Source organism: Elephas maximus, chromosome 20 (genome assembly GCF_024166365.1).
Source record: "Elephas maximus indicus isolate mEleMax1 chromosome 20, mEleMax1 primary haplotype, whole genome shotgun sequence".
Taxonomy (NCBI): domain Eukaryota; kingdom Metazoa; phylum Chordata; class Mammalia; order Proboscidea; family Elephantidae; genus Elephas; species Elephas maximus.
This window is the reverse complement of record NC_064838.1, coordinates 49782622-49806937: the sequence shown is the minus strand read 5'-3', so window position 1 is coordinate 49806937 and position 24316 is coordinate 49782622. Positions and strand designations below refer to the sequence as shown.

The 24316-nt window shown below is 44.4% G+C and overlaps 1 protein-coding gene across 2 annotated transcripts in view; it reads right to left on the bottom strand.

The window, feature by feature from the left end:
• Window positions 1-24316, bottom strand: part of LARS2 (leucyl-tRNA synthetase 2, mitochondrial) — a 195036-nt gene that overhangs the window by 87487 nt on the left and 83233 nt on the right. For both annotated transcript variants that reach the window (XM_049862438.1, XM_049862439.1), the window contains exon 7: window positions 19266-19409. In XM_049862438.1, the coding sequence (XP_049718395.1) occupies window positions 19266-19409 (144 nt within the window). The remainder of the gene's footprint in view (window positions 1-19265; window positions 19410-24316) is intronic.

Sequence of the window (24316 nt, the reverse complement as noted above, 5' to 3'; positions counted from 1 at the left end):
AACACCGGGCTTACTGTCCGATCAATAACTGTGGACCTTGCCACCACATGGCTGTCAATCTTGAGTGACAAGCAAAGGAAAGAGGGAACAGAGCTACCCTAAAATTAAAATAGAAATCAGGCATGTGCATGCCAACTAGAAAAAGGAGAACAGTGGAAAGCCTTGGTGACGAGTTCAAGTTGTCCTCTGAATATAACATAACATCAAGGCTCCATAAAGGTAGTTCACTTTCTGTTCTGTTACCAACTAACCAGATGTTTAAGCACTCAACTACTAGCCAAAAGGTTGGTGGCTCGAACCCACCCAGAGGCACCTTGGAAGACAGGCCTGGCGATCTGCTTCCAAAAGGTCACAGACTTGAAAACCCAATGGAGCAGTTCTACTCTGCACACATGGGCTCGCCATGAGTCAGAACTGATTTGACGGCCACCAGCAACAACAACCACGATGAACTCGCTGGATGTGACACATTCGGCACAATCCTCAACACAAGGACTCAACTACCCAGCTTGTGCTTTATTTACAGTGCCAATTTCAATGAAATGATCCTAGGGTTCTTCTGTTTCTGGATTATACTCATTAAAGATGGAAATGCATTTTCTGAGAAAATACAATCCACTAGAGGCCACTGGTATTCTACAATCTACCTGGTCATTTGGAAGGAGCCCTGGTGGCACAGTGGTTAAGAGCTCAGCTGCTAACCATAAAGGTCGGCCGTTCAAATCCACCAGCTGTTCCTTGGAAATCATGTGGAGCAGTTCTACTCTGTCCTATAGGGTCGCTATGAGCTGGAATCAACTCGACAGCACACAACAACAGAGGCCATTGGTATTTTACAATTTACCTGGACATTTGGAAAGGGAGATCAGTGAAAACCAAATGCATGATAACGAAGATTCAGAAAAATTTAAGGTAAGTTTTGATCTGTGCTTAAAATATTTTATGACATTGACGAAACTATATTACGTATGCTTGCCAAATCTCCCAGGGTTTTAAGTAAAATAAGGAGAAGATCAATACTAATGCTAATACCATAAATATATTCCAACTTCTCCATAGGAAATATAACACATTTTCTGGTTACAAAGAGAGCTGTCCAAAGAACCATTACGCCTTTGTATTTGCCTGTGTGAAAAATAACTGTTGAGAAGGGGATGGGGAGTGGGGGAGAGAAGTCTTCCTTCAGTTTCCTGATTACTCCTATGCTTCAACTGAAGTGGTTGCCTGCAGTTTCTCAAAAACACCAAGCCTGCCTCAGGGCCTTGGTGAGTGCTATGTCCTTGCCCTGACCCACCGTTTCCTCACCTTCTATATGGTGGTTCCTGAGTCTTGGCCCAGATGTCACCACCTGAGAGAAGCCTGACCTGACCACTCAGTCTAAACCAGGTCTCCCTATTACTCTTGCACTCATGGGTTTCTCCATGCTCTTACCCACATTTGTAATTGTTCATGTCTCCTTTGGTTTGGTTGTTTACTTGTTGACTGACTGGCTGCTCCTCTGGGTCGTAAGCTCTGAGAGGGCAAAAACCATGCTCAGGTTTGTCTACCACTATATACTGAGAAAGCCCTGGTGGCACAATGATTAAGAGCTCAGCTGCTAATCAAAATGTCGGCAGTTCAAATCCACCAGCTGCTCCTTGGAAACTCTATGGGGTGGTTCTACTCTGTACAACACGGTCGCTATGAGTAGGAATGGACTTGACAGCAACGGGGGTATTCTAAGCACCATCCAGAATTCCTGATACACAATAGGCACTTAACAAATATCTTTGAATAAAAAAAAAAAAAAAAAAGAATAAATGAGAAATGAACCTCCTGCCAAGGTAAAAAAAAAATGTAGAGACAAACCCTTTCCCCTCCTTGTTTCCCCTGCTGAGAGAGCAAACCTACACTTAACAATGTGAAAAGCCAAGGGTCTGGTTTCAATAGACCTTCCCAGTGGCCATACTGGTGACAGTGAACAGAAGGCCTCACCCTCTGGAGCAGTAAAGCCAGGGGAAGCCTGGCTCTTTGGAGGAGACTTTGGTGGCCTTTCAGCTTCACTGGTGCCCCTTTCTTTCCTTCCCGCACGGATCTCAAGAGGCCTCAACCCCATGATTTTAAGTCTGCAAACCTTCTACTTTTAGAGAAAGTCATGAAAGACCAAAACGAAATCAAAAACAAAAAACCAGCTGATGCCAGATGTCTTAGTTTCTTAGTGCTGCTATAACAGAAATACAAGTGGATGGCTTTAAAAGAACATTTATTTTCTCACTGTTCAGGAGGCTACCCAAACCAAACCAAACCCAGTGCCGTCGAGTCGATTCTGACTCATAGAGACACTGCAGGACAGAGTAGAACTGCCCCATAGAGTTTCCAAGGAGCACCTGGCGGCTTTGAACTGCTAGAAGTCCCAATACGTTTAGGACACGCTGTAAACTGATATAGCCTCATTAACATAACGCAGAAAACTCTATTTCCAAATGGGACTGTACCCACAGGTATAGGGGTCAGGATGCCAACACGTATTTTGGGGGCACACAATTCAATCCATAACACCAGACTTAATTTTAAATGTGACCTTCAGGAGTGTTTGGAAACCCTGGTGGCATGGTGGTTAAGTGCTACGGCTGCTAACTAAAAGGTCGGCAGTTGAAATCCACCAGGCACTCCTTGGAAACTATGGCGCAGTTCTACTCTGTCCTATAGGGTTGCTATGAGTCAGAATCGACTCAGTGGCAGTGGGTTTGGTGTTTTTTTAGGAGTGTTTAGAAACCACTCATAATGATAGCCTTAAACCAAAAAATCTGTTGTCATTGAGTCGATTCTGACTCATAGCGACCCTATGGGACAGAGTAGAACTGCCCCATGGAGTTTCCAGGGAGCGCCTGGTGGATTGAACTGCTGACCTTTCGGTTAGCAGCCGTAGCTCTTAACCACTGTGGCAGCAGGGTTTCCGATGATAGCCTTAAGGCAGTATAAAATCTTAACACATCAACGAAAACTTATATTCCACATGCAGTTTAAATCCATCTAGTTGGACACTAATTCTTTAGAAACTTACTGCATATAGAAAGGGGTGCGTGTGAACACTCAGCTAACTGGAACATTAGTTGATTGAAAGCCTGTTCCCTAACTCTTCCAGATAAACAAAAGTTCTCCACATTTTCCCTTCCTGGCTGACATAAATGGAACGTGAACTTGCAGAGCTTTATATTCACAAAGTGATTGAAGAACTGCCCGAAGACAAGTATCAGCAGGCATGAAGGAGTTTCTATTACCGACAGCACAGACTTGCAAAGCTGAATAAGAATGCAGTCTTTGTAATATTGTCCTAAAGATGCATATGAGATAAAAATGAATCAGTTGGTAGAAACGGCCACATATAGTTCATCTAAAATAAGGCTTTCCAAGAAGTTCTTTCCAAGAAATCAGCTGCTTTAGAAAATTAGAAAATGACATGTAATATCTCAATTATAAGTAGATCACGCACCAAAGTTTCCATGTATCTGTCAACTTCAGTCATAAAATGGTCACTGAGCTCCTACATCGAAGGCATTGTGTTTGATGTTATAAAAGGTGCCAGGGACCCAGAGCACACAGGAACATGTTGAACTGTGCCATGGGCATTCAATCAGCAAAGCCCAGGAAACCCAGCAGTCAAACAGACCCAGCTTTTCAACAGGCAAATTCTAAGAAAAAGAAAGGGTTTGGTTTTTTGGTTTGCTTTGATATCATTATAACAAAAGTAGACAATCCTGACTATATTTATTAAGTACAAAAAGCCAAAACCAAACCCACTGCTGTTGACTCGCTTCAGACTCATAGCAACCCTATAGGATAGGACAGAATTGCCCCAAAGGGTTTCCAAGGTCGTAAAATCTTGACAGAAGCCGATTGCCACATCTTTCTCCTGTGGAGTGGCTGGTGGGTTCAAACCACTGACCTTCCAGCTAGCAGCTCAGCGCTAAATATACATTATTGTAACAATTAATAAATATTAATCAACTACTAATCCTTTTTCTGATAAAATTATGCTTTCTCTGCTTTTCAGCTTTTAGAGTAATTTAACCTGTTGCTGTTGAGATGATTCCGACTCATAGAGACCCTACAGGACAGAACAGAACGGCCCCATAGGGGTTCCAAAGAGTGGCTGGTAGATTACCGACCTTCTGGTTCGCAGCCATAGCTCTTAACCACTGTGCCAGCAGGGCTCCTTAGAGTAATTTTGGGAGTCTTAAATGCCAACAAGTCCTCAACTAGTACATTATGAACTCTGAAAATCACCCATGGCTTTTCCTTTCCAATGACTAATGGGATTCCATGTAGCTTCCAAGTAAATCCACACGTGGTCTCATTGGCTCTGATGTCTTTCCAAACTAAAACCCCCATTATATGACTTGAAGATTAGCTTCATCTCCCTCTCTGTCCTTCCATGTCACAGACAATTCTGAGCTGACTAGGTCAATTCTGACAGCACTATACATCCCCCTCCACTCCCAGCATTGCTGAGCTGCTAGTGAATAGGCCCTCTCACTACGTGTTCTCTTCCAGATTGAACTGTCAAGATTGTAAGATTTCTTATAGAGGTGCTTTGCTTAAAATACTCAGGTCTTGAAGAGGACAAAAGATTCAAATAGAACAAAATGTGAATGTTTTGATATGCTAATTCTGGAAAAGTACTTGCTTAAAACCTATCCAAATCTATGAATATTTTTAAAAAGCAAAAGAAATTTTAAAAGTAAACCAAATGAAATCAACATCTTGATAACTCAGGAAGCCCTTTTTCAGTTCCAGATTTACAATAAACGTATTACTCATGGCTGTGTTTTGATAAACAGGGCTGTACAGAGCACCCTGACTGCCAGCTAACAACCTCTCCTTTCCTATGCTGGCCCCGACCAAGTTTCCACCAGAACAACAAGAGCAGTGTGGTGAGTGTTTATACAGGTAGTGCTCGACTTATGACGTACAACAAACCGTACTTACGACTGTCAGAGTATCTGGAACATTGCATCTTCCTGGGAAGAAGTTACAGGAAAATGCATGCAAGGGATATAGAAAACATGGCTGAGTTATGTGAACACGCTCCACGCATTTGATCAGGATAATATGACGGAAGAGATCACTGGAAAAATCGTCCATATGGCATGAACACTGAATTTAAAACTTGATATTGCTGATGTGGAATGGCTCATAGATCATGAAGAAGGGGAACTGACAGATCAGGACTTAACGGATTTTAAAGAGGAAAGAAATGCTAAAGAAGAAAGAAATAATGAGGAAGAGGAAGGAGAGAAGTCAAAAATGTTTGCAGTGAAAGGATTAGCTGGAGTTTTTTCTAAATGAAATCAGGGGCTTCAGTTGCTTGAAAACATGTGCCCAAACGCTGATCGTTTTCCTAGAGCTGATAGCAGATTTGGGAAGCAGTGAGATGTTACTGCAAAATATATGAAGCAAAAAAGAAAAGGACCATCCAGACAACTCTCACTAATTTTCAGACTAGAAACTCTATCCCCATTTCCAGGGATAATCCAGATGGTCCAGAACCTTCCACAAGTACAGTTATTACACAACTGACAAAATGCCAACGTTGACGGTATGCATTAAAATATATCTCTAAGTTTCCAACCTTCAAAGACAAAAAGAGATTGAATTTATAGATAGATAATAAAAGGCAATAATAATGAAAAATAAATAAATAATCAGGTATGCTACTTACGTCAGAACCTACTAATGACGGAGTTGTTGGAATGGAACCCCGTCGTAAGTTAGACACTACCTGTAGTGCTACATTTGTCTAATCTAAAGGCTGTTTTTCTTTGTTTAGGGTTTTTGTTGATATTATATCCTTCCTGGTTTTTTTGTTGTTGTTTGTTTGTTTTTTGGTGTTGAAATTACAGTGACATTAGATGGTATCATTTCATTTCATGCCCTTACATTTGGCAAACAAACAGTTGGCAGTGGCCCCTTCCTCATCTTGGCCAATCTTCTTCTGTAGAAGTCTTATAGGTTTACAGAATCCAAAAAACCCAGGGAAACAGCAGGTTTTCAGGTTCTTTAAAAAAAAAAAAAAATCAAACCTGTTATGACTGAGTCATTTCTGACTCACAGTGACCCTACAGGACAGAGTAGAACTGTTCCCCTAGGGTTTCCAGGGAAGGTTGGTGGATTCGAACTGCTGACCTTTTCATTAGCAGCCATAGCTCTTAACCACTGCACCACCAGGGCTCCATAAAAGAGCTATGAAATCCATTTTCAAATAAAATTTGAGGGAAGCCAATATATGACAGCTGGAAGCCAATATGTGACAGCTGAAAGCCAAACTATTCTAGGAGACACTTTGCTCTTCTCTAGTCCTTCCCCATGAATTCCCAAGGCTCAGGCACAACTAGAAAACCATTAATTTATCTAACCGCCTCATTTAATAAATGAAAAATGCGGTTCTAAGAGGTCACGTGATCCTCCTAAGCTTACCCAACCACTCAGTAGCACACCCAAGACAATGAACAATCCAGGTTTTCTGATTCCTCTAGGACCACAGCGCTTAGTTTTCAGATCTCTATGCAAACTCAACAAAAGACAACTTTTCCAGATGCAGAAGCTAGAAATTAATCATATGAATGGGCTCCCTATCCAATTTTACATCCCATGCAATGTGCCAATCAGACTTCACGCCTTACCTGAAAGAAAAAGAATTCTTCAAAAAAAGAAAAAAAAAAATCAAAGAATTACTGTATCTGATACTCATCTGAACCCAAATTGCAAAGTTTCCCTGTGGTTGTTATTTAGCATATATAGAAGTACTATGGTTTGTAAAGGGCCTTATAATCATTTTTGCTAGGACACACTGAAGAGACTGCCACTGTTGCTCCAAGTATACACCATCTGAATGAAGACACTTTAAGGAGATACTGAAACAGAATTGGACATTAATGAGGCTAATATGAGCCAGTGTTTAAGAACATGAACCAGCAGGAGAAAGGCTGAAGCAAACATCTATTCTAAAAGGCCAATCAGAAAGGCTTGTCTTAGGCTGGGTTCTCTAGAGGAGCAAAACCAGTGAGGCACATATATATATATTTATTTCAAGGAATCGTCTTTGAAGGAAGATTCTGATTAGCCATGTTACATTTAGAGGATCAGCTCAAAAGAGGAAGACCCTAAATGCTAACAAGCGGCCATCTAAGATGCATCAATTGGTCTCAACCCACCTGGAGCAAAGGAAAATGAAGAACGCCAAGGTCACACGACAACTAAGAGCCCAAGAGACAGAAAGGGCCACATGAACCAGAGACCTACATCATCCTGAGACCAGAAGAACTAGTTGGTGCCCGGCCACAATCGATGACTGCCCTGACAGGGAGCACAACAGAGAACTCCTGAGGGAACAGGAGATCAGTGGGATGCAGACCCCAAATTCTCATAAAAAGACCATACTTAATGGTCTGACTGAGACTAGAGGAATTCCAGCGGCCATCCTCCCCAGACCTTCGGTCGGCAGAGGACAGGAACCATCCCCGAAGACAACTCATCAGACATGAAAGGGACTGGTCAGCGGGTGGGAGAGAGATGCTGATGAAGAGTGAGCTAATTATATCAGGTGGACACTTGAGAGTGTGTTGGCAACTCTTGTCTGGAGGGGGGATGGGATGATAGAGAGAGAGGGAAGCTGGCAAAATTGTCACGAAAGGAGAGACTGAAAGGGCTGACTCAATAGGGGAAGAGCAAGTGGGAGTACGGAGAAAGATGTATGTAAACTTATATGCGACAGACGGATTGGATTTGTAAACGTTCACTTGAAGCTTAATAAAAGTTAATAATAAAAAAAAAAAAAGAGGAAGACCCTCAACGAGATGGACTGACGCACTGGTTGGGAAACTGGCTCATGCAGTTGTGGAAACTGTCAAGTTCCAAATCCATGGGTCAGGCATCAGGCTAGAGGCTTCTCCCAACTCAAGTGGTTACAGAGGTTGACAAACCCCAAACTGGCAGGTCAGACCACAGGTTGCTGGCTAAGGTTCCAGGAACCAGAGGTCAGAGGATGACGGGTTGGATGCAGGGTCTAGAGAGAGCAAGCTGCTCCAGAACATCTGTATATACTGGATGCAAGCCACACCCCCAAGGGAACTCCCCTTTCAACTGACTGGCTGCTTGCATCAGATCACAAAATAGAGGATGATTATATAATATCTGCCAAACCATTGAGAATTCTGGTTCAGCCAAGTTGACACATAACCTTAACCAACACAAGGCTTCAGGAATATAAAATATCACCAAGAATAAGAAAGAGAAAGAATAAAACTAAAATGCTGGGGATAAAAAGAAGATTAAATAGAACATGCTGTTGTTAGGTGCCACCAAGTCCTCTGTACAAAAGAAGGAAACACTGCCCTGTCCTGCGCCATCCTCGCAATAATTGTTATGTTTGAGCCCATTGTTGCAGCCACTGTGTCAGTCCACCTTGTTGAGGGTCTTCTTCTCTTGCACTGATCCTCTAAACGTAACATGGCCAATCAGAACCTCTCTTCAAAGCAGCAGAAATAACGCCAAGAATGAGTCCATACTTCCCAAGAGACAATGGTGCGTGACTAAGGCATTAATAACAAGGTGCAACATTATCCTGAATTCTAGAAGTAGGTTTGAAAAACATGATACATTTCAGGAGACGTGGATGAAAAGGTTTAGGCAAACTGGGAAGTACAGACCTTTCAGGACAAGCAGATTTATTAAAAAGTTTTTTTTTTTTTTTTAAGGGGAGAGTTGAGAAACTAGAAACTTGAGAGCTGGACACAGATTTGGGGCAGAGTGGAAGAGACAAGATTTAATTAAAATGGATACTTAAAAAAAAAAGTTTAACACTTAAGCTACTTCTGAATCAGTGTGACTTGATCAGCAATTATTTTTGAATCATAATTCTTATTTATTTTTCCAAAGCTTATTCTTGGTTCCAAGACTTTGTTATTCTTTCCTTTGAGTCATCTCAATGCAATCACTTCAAAGATGCAGTGCATATTTGAGTTCTAATGAGGAAAAATCAATTCTGAAGGCAGCAAGATATTTAAAAATCTAGATGTCCCTTCTAAAATAGTCTAGAGGAATAAACTTTCCCTTCACACCCTAGACTCTCCTTCCTGCCTTGACTTTTGCCATGAAGTTATGCATGAAAATTTATACATTTAAAAAACCCAGCTCATCTGGCATGACATTTACCTTATTTGAATTTAGACAGGGCATGATAAATACAGCAAAGCTTCCCTAGGACAGGTATACTTTAACCTCTCTCTGACATGGTGTTTCGAGAGAGATCTGTCAGTGTGGCATCTCAACGTGAAACATTTATTGACAAATACGGTTGTGCTCCCCAGGAGTCTCAAGTCCAGGGAAGGTGCTGTTAGCCCTGAAGGGAAATGCTCACCCTGAGCATGGCATCCTCCTAATGACATGACTCATCAACAAGGAGTCGATTTACGGGACTGCAATAGCAAGAGGAAAAGAGACACCAGCCAGGTCACACCTCAGAGCCATGGGAAAGAGAGGCACAAACCCAGGCTATAAAATAGCTTCCAATAAAAGAACCCTTACACACGTAAGCGTAGTCACTGACACTGGAAAGGAGGAAGCTGGTTCTGGTGTGACCATTAGGGAATGCTCTGGGGGCTTCTGTGCGTGCTCTGCGGAAAAGGACGAGCTGAAGGAAGCTGTGAGGCTACGGTGCCAGTCAACAGAAACCACCTACCAGTCTTGTTTTTTTTCTTCTGACTCAGGTAACCCCACCTTTTTAGCAGCATAACAGTTCTAACTCCACTAACTTCCGCGAGATGGTGGGTGACTACAGGGTCTGAACTGTAACTACCACCCTCCTAAGAATGTAGATGACTGAGTCTGAACTTTCCTGAAGCCAGAGCCTCCTCTCCCATGGGGCTGCGTCTGCTTCCCAGAGGCTACTTCACTGCCCCTGGGTCCACAGGACAAGAGAGGCCAGTCGCTGCATCCCACGGGAGAGGGAAAATACCATTCACCCCCACCTGCAGCACTAGGCTACCTTTGTCTGAAAGGGTGGTTTTGTTCCAGGAATGTCCAGGAAAAGGGAGCCTTGGGGCAAGATCTAAAAGCTTTTACTGGCCGAATCAGAAACAAACATAAAGGTAACTGCAGTCCTGGGGGAAATTCTGCACAAATATCTTCAAGCTGGAAGCCTGCCTATAAATAAAAACCTGCAAAAAGGTAGGATAATCCCTTTGCAAGGCACTCAGGTCTAAGGAAGGTGTGCACATAGATGAGTGCGTGCCACGCTATCACACTGGTATTTTTTAACGACTATAAAAATGATAACGGTCATTATGGAAACATCTGAAAGGCCAGAATAGGATGAAGAAAAAAAAAAATGACGATTTTCCACAATCCATTTAACGGCTCCGGGAGATTATCATGACCGTTTTGTTCTATATCCGTTCATCTTCCTTATAGCCCACATTCCACTGATTCTAAGATGCCCAAATTTTCCATAAGCTCTGAAACTGGGATGTGTCTTAAGTTGATTGACAGCACTTACTTTCTTACTAGAGCATAAAATTTAAAATCAATGATGTGACAGAATTGATAAAATGAAGTACGACTGCATGTCTGTATATCCACGTTTTTAATGTAAAGATCATGCTGTTAATATACTCTTTTAAACTGCCAAAATTCTCAACTTGGTACAGCTCTAGGAAAGCTTACATTTCCATTTTGAGCAAACCTGACTCTCCAAGTGGAGTTAGCCATCCTGGAATAGTAAGCAAAATGTATAGAGAAATGGGAAGACACTATACAGAATTGCCCCTTTCTATAACAGAACACTTATTTTGAAAAAACAAAATGACAACAAAAAAATTGAATATAATATCAATATACATGTATCTATTAATGTCTGCTTGCTTCCTGAATATCAGCAGCGGCCACTGGATCAGTCTCCTGTTCGCCAAGCAGCTGGGTTCAGGAGGTCCTGGGGTAAGGGCAGGGCGCTGGAGGAGCAGCATAAAGACAAAAAACAGGATGCGGCTCCAGCTCGGAGAGGCCAACAAGCCAATTCCAGCAAGAGCAAACCAGAAAAACTCTCATCCGGACACCTTCCATTATACTGCCATTATCTATGACATCTGCCGTATCCAACGACATTTCCTCACTGGCTAACACCCTACCTTCCTGCAATACATGTGGAAGATCCGCCATCTGCATGCGCTTCTCAGAAACGCCTGGTTGCTGGGGAACCAGCCCTCAGGAGCAGGTGGAGAGACAGCAGACAAGGACTATGGCGACCCAAGTGTAGATCTCGGCTCTTTCCTGGGTCTCGGGTGCCTCGATTATACCACGCGACATGGCTGGGTCAGTGATTTCCAAGGAGGGTGTGCGCACACGCCCAGGAACAGCAATCAGCTCCCTGGGGAGGGCCTGAGGAGGGGAGCTTGTGAGCTGCTTAAGGTACAGCAACACCTTAGCCCTTTATTTTCATTTGTTTTGAAATATCCTATTGATTCTGTAATTTCAACAGCAGAAAAGGCAGGCATGAAGGGGTTATTTCGTTTGCCTGCTTTTATGTTTTTTAAATCAGGGCAGAGATTAAAAAGCATGGGGGACCCTGAGTTAGATGTGTGGGACCCTGAGATAAATGTTCCCTCAAGTGCCTTCTAGCTGTAAAATGCAAATAACTCCTAAGCTAAAGAGCTTCACCAGTGATACTCCCCAGCACTCCTAGCACACCCAGAGGCCCCTCAACAAGGTGCTAATAAACTTCTGTCCCTCTGCGGGAGTCCAGCCTAACTGCCTGCAGGAGGAAACAGGCCTTAAACCCCAAAAAAGACCTGGCCAGGAACTCAGAAGAGGCTACTCAGGGTTTAAGAGCAAGACATAATATTTAGTTCTGTCGTTATCTTTCTCCCAATCAAATTTGAACTTATTTACAATTTATTTCATTGTCAACATACCATAAAAAGTACATCATTAATTTCTCCCATTTTCCCTTTGCAGTCATTCTTTCCAACTTGGCAACAAAAAGCAAAACAGAAAATGGAAGCCTTGCTGTTTGCAGAGATACGTGCTGATCTAGAGACGGCACTTATTCCGAAGCTCCCTTTCATTCTCCTGCTTTGGAGCTGTTGGGGCTGCCATGGCTGTCTTCAGTTCCCTGACCGGGGAGGACAGTGGGGTGTGGGCAAGAGCTCAGGGGTAAGGAAACAAGGCGGCCATGGAGAGTTCACCTAACAGAGACCATGGGGAGATGTGACTGGGCTTGGTGAGGGGCCTTCTGGATGAGGGACAGGAAGGGCCAGCCACCCCCAACCTGGGGAGAGGAAGCCTAATTACCTATGTCCTCTCTGGAGTGTGTAGATACCATGGGTTTCCTAATCCTGGAGCCGGGACCCAGCCTGCACCAACCCTTAGGCAGAGCTCCCCGCAAGGCCTGCTGAGACAGACAGCTGCCTCCTCCCGCAGCCCCACCTTCACTCCCAGCTTGCTCCTTCCAGTGCAGCAGGGCACCTGAAGTTGTGTCAAGTCTCACATACTCCAGGCAGCCTCTTCCTAGTCTGGGAAGAGGTATGGCACTGCCAGCCTCAAGTCCCCTTCTTTCTTGTTGCCTCAGTCCCCCTCCTGCCCCTGTTAGTCCCAGGGCTGAATTTGCATTTCCACTCCAGATATTCTGAATCAGAATACACATTTTAACAAGATCCCAGATATACATAAAAATCACATGGGGATCTTGTTAAAATGTAGATTTTTCTCGGCAGGGATTCAAACCAGAACAAACCTTGGAAGCCCTGGTCTGCCCTCACCCCCAACCCCCCGGGGATTTCCGAGGGGCAGGGGGCCCGCTGCCCCCGTGTAACAACTCCCATCTGTGCCCCTGGCACTGGCCCACAATCACCCTCAGGAGAGCTGAGAGGAGAGGATAGAAGGTGGAGAAGGGGAGAGTTCAACACGGAACAGCTCAGGAGAGAGAAGTCCTGGGGGAGCAGGGAAAAGAGGGAACAGAGGTAAGATAAGTTGTGTAAGAAGGAGCAGACTTTAACAATTAATTAGCTTTGTGAGACAGGGAGTCAAAACCATATCCCGAGACTCGGGAGCAGAGTCTGCCGTTTCCAAAGGAAAAGAGAGCAAGGGAGGGCTTGGGATGAGGGGACTCAGACAGGAAGAGAGGGCGCCCCAGAGTGCCTGTGAGCACCAGCCTGAGAGCTAAGGGTCAGGGCCTTCAGTGGCTCTGCCCCTCCTACCACTCAGTGATAATGAAATATTTTTTCAAAGGAGCCACAGAAGGGCATGGTAGGGATGAATGCCGTTAACAGCTTTAAAGCCGTGGGGCTTTAAAGTAAAAACCCCTGCAGAAGATAAACCCGAGCATTATCATCACTGATCCCCTCTCTGGCCTGCATCCTCGGGTGTTTTCATCCTGCCCACCCTGCAGAGCAGCTGAGAGCTCCTTAGAACCTTTCTCGCTCACTCCTCTTAGTTCTCAGTCACTTTGCTTCCTCCACCAACATCTAACATGGGTGTACACCCAGGGGCAGACACTGTGTCCTGGGATCTTTCTTGGGGGGCTGGCGGGGGTCAAGTTACCAAACCACACTGGTGGATCCCTTTACAAAGCTTCCAGAGCAGCGCAAGGCCGACCTGGTTGCTGTCACGGAGAAGCATTTGCGGGCACTGCCTGTGAGCAGCAGCCTCTGTTCTGGGGCTGAGAGTAGGTGCAGAAGTCTGGCAACAGGCACACTTTCCAGGGGGCCGCTGCTGCTTTCATAAGTGACACAGGGTCCCAGGATTGGAACAAGGGTCCCCACTCCACAGTGCAGGTGATCAGCTGCCCAGGGGCGCATGATGCACGTGGAGACCAGGCCCGGCATCGCTGCTCCTGCGTGGCTGCCTTTCTGCGCTCGCCTCCTCTCCACCACTCCAGAGAGCTCCTGTCATGAACCTCACTTCCCTGCCCTCTCTGCCTCTCCTTTTAGCCCCATATTTTCACTGTGCAGGCAAAAATGAGATCAATGCATTCTGGTAAAAGCACCCTTGCTTCTCCTGCCAGCCTGCAGGTAAAATGGGGGGAGGGGAGAGGGTGAAAGGTGGCAGGGAAATGGGGGCTTATTACCTGCCATCCCCACTGCACTGTTGCCCATCTGCTCACCAGCAAAAGTCCAACTTGGAAATTCCTGGTTGAGCATAACATTTCCTGCATGTCTGGAAGGCAACAAAGCGTTCCTTCACAGACATTCTGCACCTTCCGTCTTCCATCACTTCCTCAGACCGTGGCACAGACTTGCGGTCCTGCTTCTCACCTCGCCTTGGACTCTGCACTCTCCTGCAGGGGGCAGTGACCCACTGTCTGTGAATGCTCATGTCCATGACTGCCCCCCGCACTGGCCTCCAAGCTCCTTGAGGGCAGGGGCCTCGGCTTTTCTCACCTGTATTCCTCGCCCCCAGCCCAGGTTCTGGCCAGGCACTTAGTGAGCACTTGGGGATGGAATGAGTGAATCCACACCGCCTGAGAAAGTCCAGATTGCTGGTTAAGAGCTCAAGTATCTGGATTTGAATCCCAGTGTTGTCACTTATTACCAGTGTGAGCCTCAGTTTCCTCCTCAGGAAAATGGAGATGGAGCCCTTGTGGTTAAGCGCTTGACTGCTAATCAAAAAGGTCGGCAGTTCGAATCTACCAGTTGCTCCCTGGAAACCCTACGGGAAAGTTGTACTCTGTCCTGTAGGGTCACTATGAGTCAGAATCGACTCAAGGGCAATGAGTATAAAACGGGGATAACAGCAGTATCTGCCCTCAAACGATTAATGGGAGGGTTAAATGAGATGGTGTAAATAAAGGCCTGAACACAGACTTTGTTCAAGTTATAGCAGTTGCCAATGAGTCAGGTAATTCTGGAAAACCCGGAAGACAGAGTTGCCATTTTGGTTGGGGAGACTAACGAGGTTAGCATCATCAGGGTTTGATTACTGTCCGTCTCATCACTAAGAAGCGCCATCGTCCCCGGGGCTGAGGACCTGCCAGGCAGCCCTGGGGGCTACAGGAGGCAGCAGCAGAAATCAAAACCACCGACCTCTTAGAAACCTTCCAGTGGGGAGCCCTCTCTCTATTTGTCTCTCCTTCCAGTTGTCACCCTCCTGTCAGGAACTGAGGCATTCCATTAGGCTCTGAATCCCTTTTGCTTTCTCCGTGTGCCTCTCACATCCACACCTCCCCCTGCTCTCACCCAGCGGTGCTGCCCACAGGATGCCGCCCACACAGCTCTGCCAAGACTAACTCCCGTTCTTCAGATACTCCTACGGCAAGCTTCCCTTTTCACAGAAAGAGTGGCTGAAAGCACTTATAACATTCCACAAAACAAACAATCTGGGAGGACTGGGTGGGGGGCAAGTGGGGGTGAAATCAAGTACATCGCGACAGTCTTAATAAAGCATTTTCATATTTCAGGGTTTCCTGTAATTTTCACATTGAGCATCTTTACAATTTGGAAGTCAAGTGAAAGAAAGGGCAGCTTCTCCACAAAGACGTGTTCCCCAGCTGACCACCAGCTGTACATCACAGAGGCAGCCCTGGGAGCTGCAAAACCAGGTGCGAACAGTAATACAAAGCTCTGAAGAGACCTGTGGCGGGTGCAGCTTGCTGGTCATCCCAGCACCCATTCCTCATTTCCTCCCCTCTGTCTACCTCAACTACAGAGGCTAAAAAGACCAAGCCTACTTTCCTAGTCCACTTGAACCTGGAGGTGGCCACATGACACAACTGGGGCTAATAGGACATCAGCTGAATTCTGCTGGGGGTTTCTAGGAAAGCCCTTACTTTCCAGATAAAAGGAACAGTAACTGGCACTGCCCTTCTGCCTCCTTCTGCCTTGAATGGAGATGTGCTGTCTGGAGCTACAGCAGTCATCTTTCAACCATGAGGTAACAGGCAGGAAGGAAAGGGCAAGAGAATCACTGAGACCCCAACTCAGAGCTCTATCGCTGTTCAGTCCCAGCAAATGGGACTCATTACATTGAAAAAATTAACTTTCCATTCATTTAAGCCACCAGGACTCGTACTTTTTAATTACCTGCAGCTGAGAGCATTCCTAACTGATTCAATAGCTGATTCTTATCTATACACCAGGAGCTCTCTACTACTTCAAGAATATTTCTATTATACCAGATTTTTAAGCAGATGTCCTATTTCATTTGACCTTCTTTAAAGTTTTGGATGCATTTATCCAAGCACCTATTATTTGCACATCTCTCTTCAAATGATTCATGGTCACCTCAAACTCAAAACGGTCAGGGCTACGTCTCTTCCAGGGTTCCCTGGAAGTTAAGATAGTGGCTTGACTATTTACACACGCTTTAAGCCAAAGTACTCCTTGACGCCACCATCTCCTACACCCTCTCATCTGTATGCCACCAGGCTCTTCAGATTCTGCCACCTGAATATTTTTCTAATCGACCACTTTTCTCTCTTACTCCCACCTAAGTATAAGTTATGTTATTATGCCTGGACCACTGCAATAGCTTCTTAACCAGTCTCTTTGCATCCACATTTGCCCTTTCCAGGGTGATTTATAAAAATACAAATCTTACCACGTCATTCTCTTCCTCACAATCCTAATGGTTTCCCATGGCCCCCGTGATAAGGTCCAAATTCCTTAAGACCTAAAAGGTCTTGCTCAATCTGGCACCTTGTCACCCTCCAGTCTCTCCAGTCCTATCTGAGTCTCTCTTCTTGGCTCTCTCAGTTCCAGCTACAGTGTTATTCTTTCAGTTTCTCAAACCCATCATATACTTTTCTGTTTTAAGGCTACCATACGTGCAGTTCTCTCTATGAGAGAGGCTTCCCTCTAACTTTATGCCCTACTTAACCCTTACTCATCCTTGTTTGCAGGCCAAACAATGAATTTTTCATTTCAGATACTGTACTTTTCTGCTCTAGATGTCCATTTGGTTCTTTTTTTTATAGTTTACATTACTCTCCTGAGATTCCCCATCTGTTCACTCATTATGACCATCTTTTTTTTTTTAAGTCCCAAATATTTATGTAATAGATGCTTTAAAGGCCTTATCTGCTAATCCCAACATCTGGGTCATATCAGGTCTATTTCTATTGGGTTGCTCCCCCTCCCCCACCTTGAATATGGGTCACATTCCTCTGCTTTTTTGCAAGTCTAGTAATTTTTTTATTGTATGCAGGACATTGCAGATGAAGCTTTGTAGGGAGTCTGGATTACTTGGTCTCTCTTTAAAGGTGGTGAACTTTGTTCTGGCTGCTTCTTTTGCACCTGTCAGGTTTGGCTTTATTTCTTATTAGGGTGAGTTATTTTGATTTTGTCCTCTGCCCTAGGGTGTCATCCTTATTCCTAATGTATGGCCTTTTTGGGTCTCAACTGAACACCCTTGGGGGGACTGTAATTCCAAAGTCTCCAGCACTGCATTTCCTCTCCCTTGGCCCCCTGGTATCTCTGTTCTGCTCTCAGTCCTGCAGTGATCATTCTCTATTAGGACTCAGGGAGTCTTGCTCCGTACATGAACAGCTCAGCCCTCATCCAGGGACCTGCAGTGTCTACCCTACCACTCCTACGCTACTCCTTCTGCTCCTGGTTTTCAGGGCAAACCAAGTGCTGACCTCCAAAAGACAGCTTTTTTAATAAATCTGCACAGGAGTTTGGCAAGAACCAGGCGAGTCACCATGGTAACTAACAATATCTGCTGAGCAGTTGAAAATGTACAGCTGACAATTGAAAGAATAATGCCCCTCAGTTAGGCTATTACATTTCCAACTAGAGGCAGAGGTCAAAACAAAAGAGCTAATTAGGAGACCTTTCCAACAATGGCTATTAGAGAGTCATCTGACAGGTCCTTGAGGTGACCTGGTATCCCTCCCAATAATGCAGTGGCTGCAACTGTCAGCAAATACAGGCTCCTTCTGCCTGGGATGGTTACAGAAAGCAACACCCTCAGCTTTGGTCTCATCTAGTCAAAAAAAAAAAAAAATTTATTTTTATTTTTTTTTTAGTCTCCCAGTATTACTGTATGCTTACAGGGAGCAAGGCTCTGTGTTAAGGAGTTCTAATGAGTGCTTTTTCAAATTCATATACTATGCTCTGCTGCATTCTGAATAAACTCTAGAGGGAAAACAGCCTCATTTAAGCTATGTCTCCTGAGTGAGAGAACTGGAGGTCGTACTTCCATATGGCATTAGTACTGTAAGCTGGTATACTGCTCTTAAAACAGCATTCCAATTCAGCAAAGTTTTGTAGTGATCAAAGGTTATGACTTTGTGCTTTCTTTGCATATAAGAACTGCAGTATTAGGTCTGACCCAAAGTCCAGTTCAGTCTAGTGCCCCATCTCTGACAAAGCAACCCACGGGCTACTATGGAAGGGCACGACTATACTTCTTATAGTGGCTACCATTGGAGAAGAGCTACCAAGACATACCCTGAATAGGCCTTCACCTTTTCAGACCCTGGTCTTGTGCTAATGAGATACAGAGATCATCAAATTGCCAAGTGAAGTGTCCCTAATTTGCTCTAATCATCCTCTCTGGAGTTGCAAAGGGTGACCCCTCAATTTCAGTATGCTGAAACGTGGTGAGCTCAAAGGAGACTTTGCACAGAGTGGATGCAGCATAAAGAGAACTGGTTATTTTGCCCGGCCATTGAAAACTTAATAAGTCAGCCCCCTTTTTCAACTGCTGGCTTTACACTGAATCCCTGAACACACAAAAAGCCAGAAGGTACCTTAAGGATCACTTGGTTCAACACCCTCATTTTATGAATGAGGAAACTGAGGCCCAGAGACTCGCGCTGGTTTACACAGTTAGCCAGGGGCTCTACAAGAGTAAAATCCAGAGCTTTCGTTCCTGTTTTAATTCATTTTCACTTTGGTCTTTCCTCATGAAGACTGGCCATCTCTTTATTCTTTTTAGATGGTTTTCTCTGAACCCTCTGGAATTTCATTCTATCTTTCTTGAGGTCTTATGAGATCTACACAGATAAAGATACTATTTTTCCTTTTTTTAGCTTCATTGCTGACATAATTACTGATAAAGCTGAACATTTTTTGGCATCTGTGGAAGTACAATGATTCAGTGAGGTGAAAGGTCAGCAAACAACAGCCTACAATGACCTCCAGGTGCCACTCTTGACTTACAACTCGTCTGCTTCCTGTCTGCACGCCCATGGCTCTGAGAGCTCTTCCTGGATTTCACCCGAACAGGGAGGATCTCTAACACCAGACGACGTTAGTGTTGCCTCACCCACGTGAGGCATTATTGACACTCACCTTTGCATAAGCGGTAGTCTTAATAAACCACTGTCTGAGGTACTTCTGTTCCACCTTTGCTCCGGAACGCCACGAACAGCCATGTTCATCCACCTGCTCGTTGGCTAGCACCGTTTGATCTACTGGGTCCCAGTTAACCAATGCCTATGAAATTCATGAAACAAAATGATGCAATCTGGTGAGTACCCTTAATAAGATCCTTTAGGCCTAAGAGTACCTTAGACCTAAAAACTTTAGGTTGATAAGCCAAAAGTGATTTACTTATCTATTAGCACTGCCTGCGTTAGGGGTCAGGGGAAGAAGGATCACTCAAAATAAAAGGTAAAAAGAAATGGAAAAATATTGATTAGTGACTTAATTAGACAGTTCATTCAAGAGGCACACCCCCTTAAAAAAAATAACGAACTGGATAAAATATGAAAGAAGAAAAAGAAAGCCGTGTGTACTTCCGTCTCTGCCTCCTGCCTCTGCAAACCTCAGAGGGGATGGGAGAAGAAACACCTGGTATTGGCGACTGCAAAATCAAATAGGCCTTTATCTTATCAACATTTCCTACATAGCCTGGTAGCTCTCAGGCTCAAGGTTACAAAATGCAACGTGGAAGCTGTGCTTCTAAGAGGTTTACACGTTATGATAAAACCCAGGTGTCGAATGAAAGAAAAATAAAAGCAAATCACAAAAGCTATCTTTTTCCACCTAATGAAAGACTTGGGGGAAGAGGAAAAATATCAAAGGAAATAGTATCTCAAATCAAAGATACATCAGCTGCGAGAACCCACATTCTCGTTTCTTCTCAGTCCCCCAGGTCCCCTCGGCGCAGACTCTCCACAGGTGGTTAAACCAGGGGTGGGCCCGGGGGATGCAGCACAGGCAGCTTCTGGAAGCCCTGGATAAATGCCTTTCTCAGGTTTCCTCTCTTATGCCACTGTCTCTATCATATCGTGCCCCATGAAGCCAGCCAGGGTCTTCCCTTATCCAGCATTCAGGATTTTCACATTTGGAATATTTACTTTGATGGATGCTTTGATTTTGAAGCGAGCACAGTCTTGCTGCATAGGATATGGTTTCTGGACATTACTGACTATATTTGTTTCCCTGGGTGGCAGTTAGCTTTTCTATCGCCTACTGACATCAACTCCACACTCCCTTGTAGTTAGCTAGCCTTATTTGTAATGTAATATCTGCATTTTGAAATCAACCTTAAATCACAATGAAATAATTAACCCATCTGTAAACAGTAAACTCAGAGTAGACTTCCCCACTGCATCCCTCACAACAGTTATCTAGCAACATCATAGAACAAGCCATTCTACATAAGGGAATTTCCCCGGTTGATCAACGGTTAAACACTAGGTTTCATATTTTTGCGTGAATGATTTGTGAAAAGCTTTCTAAAATGTACAACACAATTACAACTGTGATGAAGTCATGGTCAAGTGGGATTGATTTTATACAGTGATGGTGGGTGCCCATCATTTTTGCCTCCTCTTAGACGTGTGGGCGACTACGTGCTCCCCTGGCAGAAGTATGCAGGAATGAGGGCCAGAGAGGGCATTTGCCCCCAGGTGCAAGTCCAAGGGACGCCAGATGCAGCCCGCTGGAGAATCACACTCCCCACCCCCCGTCACTACCCTTGTTACCCCTTTGTCCCCTGGGAATTATCTGGACACCACCACCCTGACTTCACTTTCTTCAGCTCTCTTTTCGCTGCAACACAGGCAGCTTCGGTGTCTGCTGCCACAGCCAACGTGTCAGGCCTCCCATTCCAAACCCTCACTGTCTCTCATCCCACTTTCTCTTCTCTTCCCTCCCTGGTGACCCACTGCCCTGCTAGGCCTCACAAGGTGCCAGTCCTTTCTAGATCACGTCCTCCATCTGTGCGCTTCTGTCTTCTGGCCCGTGGTATCACTCCTCTAGCCCTTGGCTATTCTCCATTCTTTTCCTCACTTCATTCTCCTCAAGACTTTTTTTTTTTTTTTTACTATCAAAGACCTCTTCTGAATACACTGGCAGGCAGCTTCAGGTTCCAGAAAGCTGGCAAAGCCTAAGTTTCAAGATATTGATTTTTCTCAAGGTCTATTGGTTTTTGCTTAATTAAGGAACACCACATAGATCTTATTAAAGAAATCTAACTCTCAAAATTGATCTCGCTCTTTTCTGTCTGGAATGGGCCTGAATCTGGACCGAATCCAGGAGCGGTTCCCAAGGCTACCGCTTATTTTGTGACTGCCACCACATCCCGAAGCCACGAAATAGCAGCAGGGGGAGGGTGCCTGTTCGTCAGGGTGCTTTGTGAAGACAAGGCCACACTGCAAACCTTGCTTAAGTGTGTGAATTACCACTATCACCAACTGCCACTGACATCATGGAGAGCGCCAACGGTAAACTCAGACATTAGGTGACTCTCCACAGTTCCCTGGAATGTCAAGCACAATACAGTACCATTCTTCTAATAACTACATCCATGGAATGAAACTTTTTTTTTTTAAACCAGGGAGGTTTAAAAAATAGAGGCCTTTATAGTCATATTTATAGCTGAAAATATTTGTTTCACGAGAGCAAGAACTCTGAACTGAACATTGTGGTGGTTGGTGCTTGTGAAGAACAAAGGAAGGAAACTTCCCAGCTATGTTTAGCAATGCTCTGTTCAAACACTCTCTACATGGCCACTGATACACCATATGGCAGAACTGAATTTAAGGGTTAAGGCTATTTTCATTAAAAATAATAAAATAAGAAGTTATGACAATGCTGTTAGAGGAAAAGTAATAATACCTGAATTTCAGAGGGCTAAATATGCTTTAGAGAAGCCCCAGTGGTGCAGTTAAGCACTCAGCTGCTAACTGAAAGGTCGCTGGTTCAAACGCGCCAGCAGCTCCTCAGGACAAAGATGTGGCAGTCTGCTTCTGTAAAGATTACAGCCTTGTCAACCCTATGGGGCAGCTCTACCCTGTTCTATAGGGTCGCTATGAATCAGAATCACCACGAGAGCAATGGGTTTGGTTTGGTTTTAAATGTGCTTCACAAAGTAGTATATACAATGTTTCTTAGGTCAATGCCAAGGTTTTTAATTTTAAGAATTCGTATTTTGAAATAAACCATGGAAGTAGCATGCTAACTGCCACTGATACGCTTTATGGACTAGGGCTACCTCTGATCTTCAGTGTACTAAAGGCATTTTTGCATTTTATTTATGACATTTTATCGATTAAAAAAAAAAAGATCATTATACCAAAAATATTAAACTCAAGAACTAGCAATAAAAACACTATCTTTTTAGATTAAAATCCATAAAATTATATAAAGAATTCTTCACTCATACCTGTTCATGGATAGGCTACCTCCGAATTAGCCAGGAAACCTTTTATTTTATTTTTACTTTCCATTTTTCCAATTTGAATACCATATTGGCTGCAAGTAACTCTGCAGGTGCACTCAGGCAGGCATTACCACACCTACCCTGTGCTAGTACTCCACGTCAGGCTCTTCACACGTATTCACTCGTTAAATTCTCATAATGATTCTAGGAAATAGGGAGCAGGGGCTTGTGGTAGGCAGGATCACCCCCTTCCCCACAAAACGTCTGTCATGGATTCATTCATGTTCCCCAAATATATGTGTCAACTTGGCAATGGTTCCCAGTGTTGTGTGACGGTCCACCATTTTGTCATCAGATGTGATTTTCCTATGTGTTGTAAATCCTCTCTATGATGTTGATGAGATGGGATTAGCAGCAGTGATGTTAATGAGGCAGGACTCAATCTGTAAGATTAGCTGGGTTTTAAGCCAATCTGTTTTGAGATATGAAAGAGAAGAGCGAGCAGAGAGAGAGCAGGACCTCATATTACCAAGAAACAAGAGCCAGAATAAGTGCGTCATATGGATTCACAGCCCCTGTACTGAGAAGCTCCTCAACTGGGGAAGATTGAGGACAAGGACCTTCCTCCAGAGCCAACAGAGAAAGAAAGCCTTCCCCTGGAGCTGGTGCCCTGAACTCGGACTTCTAGCCTACTAGACTGTGAGAGAGTAAACTTCTGTTGGTTCAAGCCATCCGCTTGTGGTATTCCTCTTATAGCAGCACTAGATAGCTAAGACAACGTCCATGTCCTAGTCACCAGGGCTTATGAATATGTTACCTTATATGGCACAAGGGATTTTGTAGATATAACTAAATTAAGGATTCTGAGATGGGGAGGTTATCCTGTATGATCTAGGTCCACCCAGTGTAATCACAACGGTCCTTATAAGTGAAAGAGGGAGGCAGGAGAGTCAGAGAAGAACATGAGATGACAGAAGCACAGGTCAGAGCCATGCGAAGATGCTACACTGGTGTCTTTGAAGATGGAAGGGGGCTGAAAGTCAAAGATGAAGGTGCCCTCTAGAAGCTGGAAAAGACAAGGAAATGTACTCTCCCCTAGAATCTGCAGAAGGAATGCAGCCCTGATGATCCTCGATTTAATTTTAGCCCACTGGGACTGATTTTGGACTTCTGATCTCCAGAACTGTAAGATAATTAAGTCTGTGTTGTTTTAAGCCACCAAGTTCATGGTAATTTGTTACAGCAGCGGCACTAAGAAACAAATATAGGGTTGTTCCCTTGAGAGAAGCAGTCAGGAGGAAAATTGGACTATATTCTCCAAGACGATGCACACAGGGCATGCAGAGTATCAAGCTAATTTGGAAAACAACTGTAGGGAAGAGGAGAAGGGCAGGAGCCAGCAGGATGGCTGCACGTGTGCAATGGGATCCTTTGCCGGAGCCCTGACATCTTTAGGGAAGACACTCAGCTCTTAAGATGCTGAGTGTGATTGGGCTGGATCCAATTCAACGGTGGAGAGGTTACGTTTCTCGTTTGGATTTGACGTATTCTAGACCTGAAGCAATATGGACAGACCCTGAGTGTGGAGACAGAGAAGTGAGTGTCCTGTAAGAGAGCACCACACACAGACATACAGGCTTTGTGTGAGAAATGTTTACGATAGTACATTAGCATGCCACGTCACTTCACATCCCATCCACATAAAACAACAGTAACCACGCAACTCAGGGTA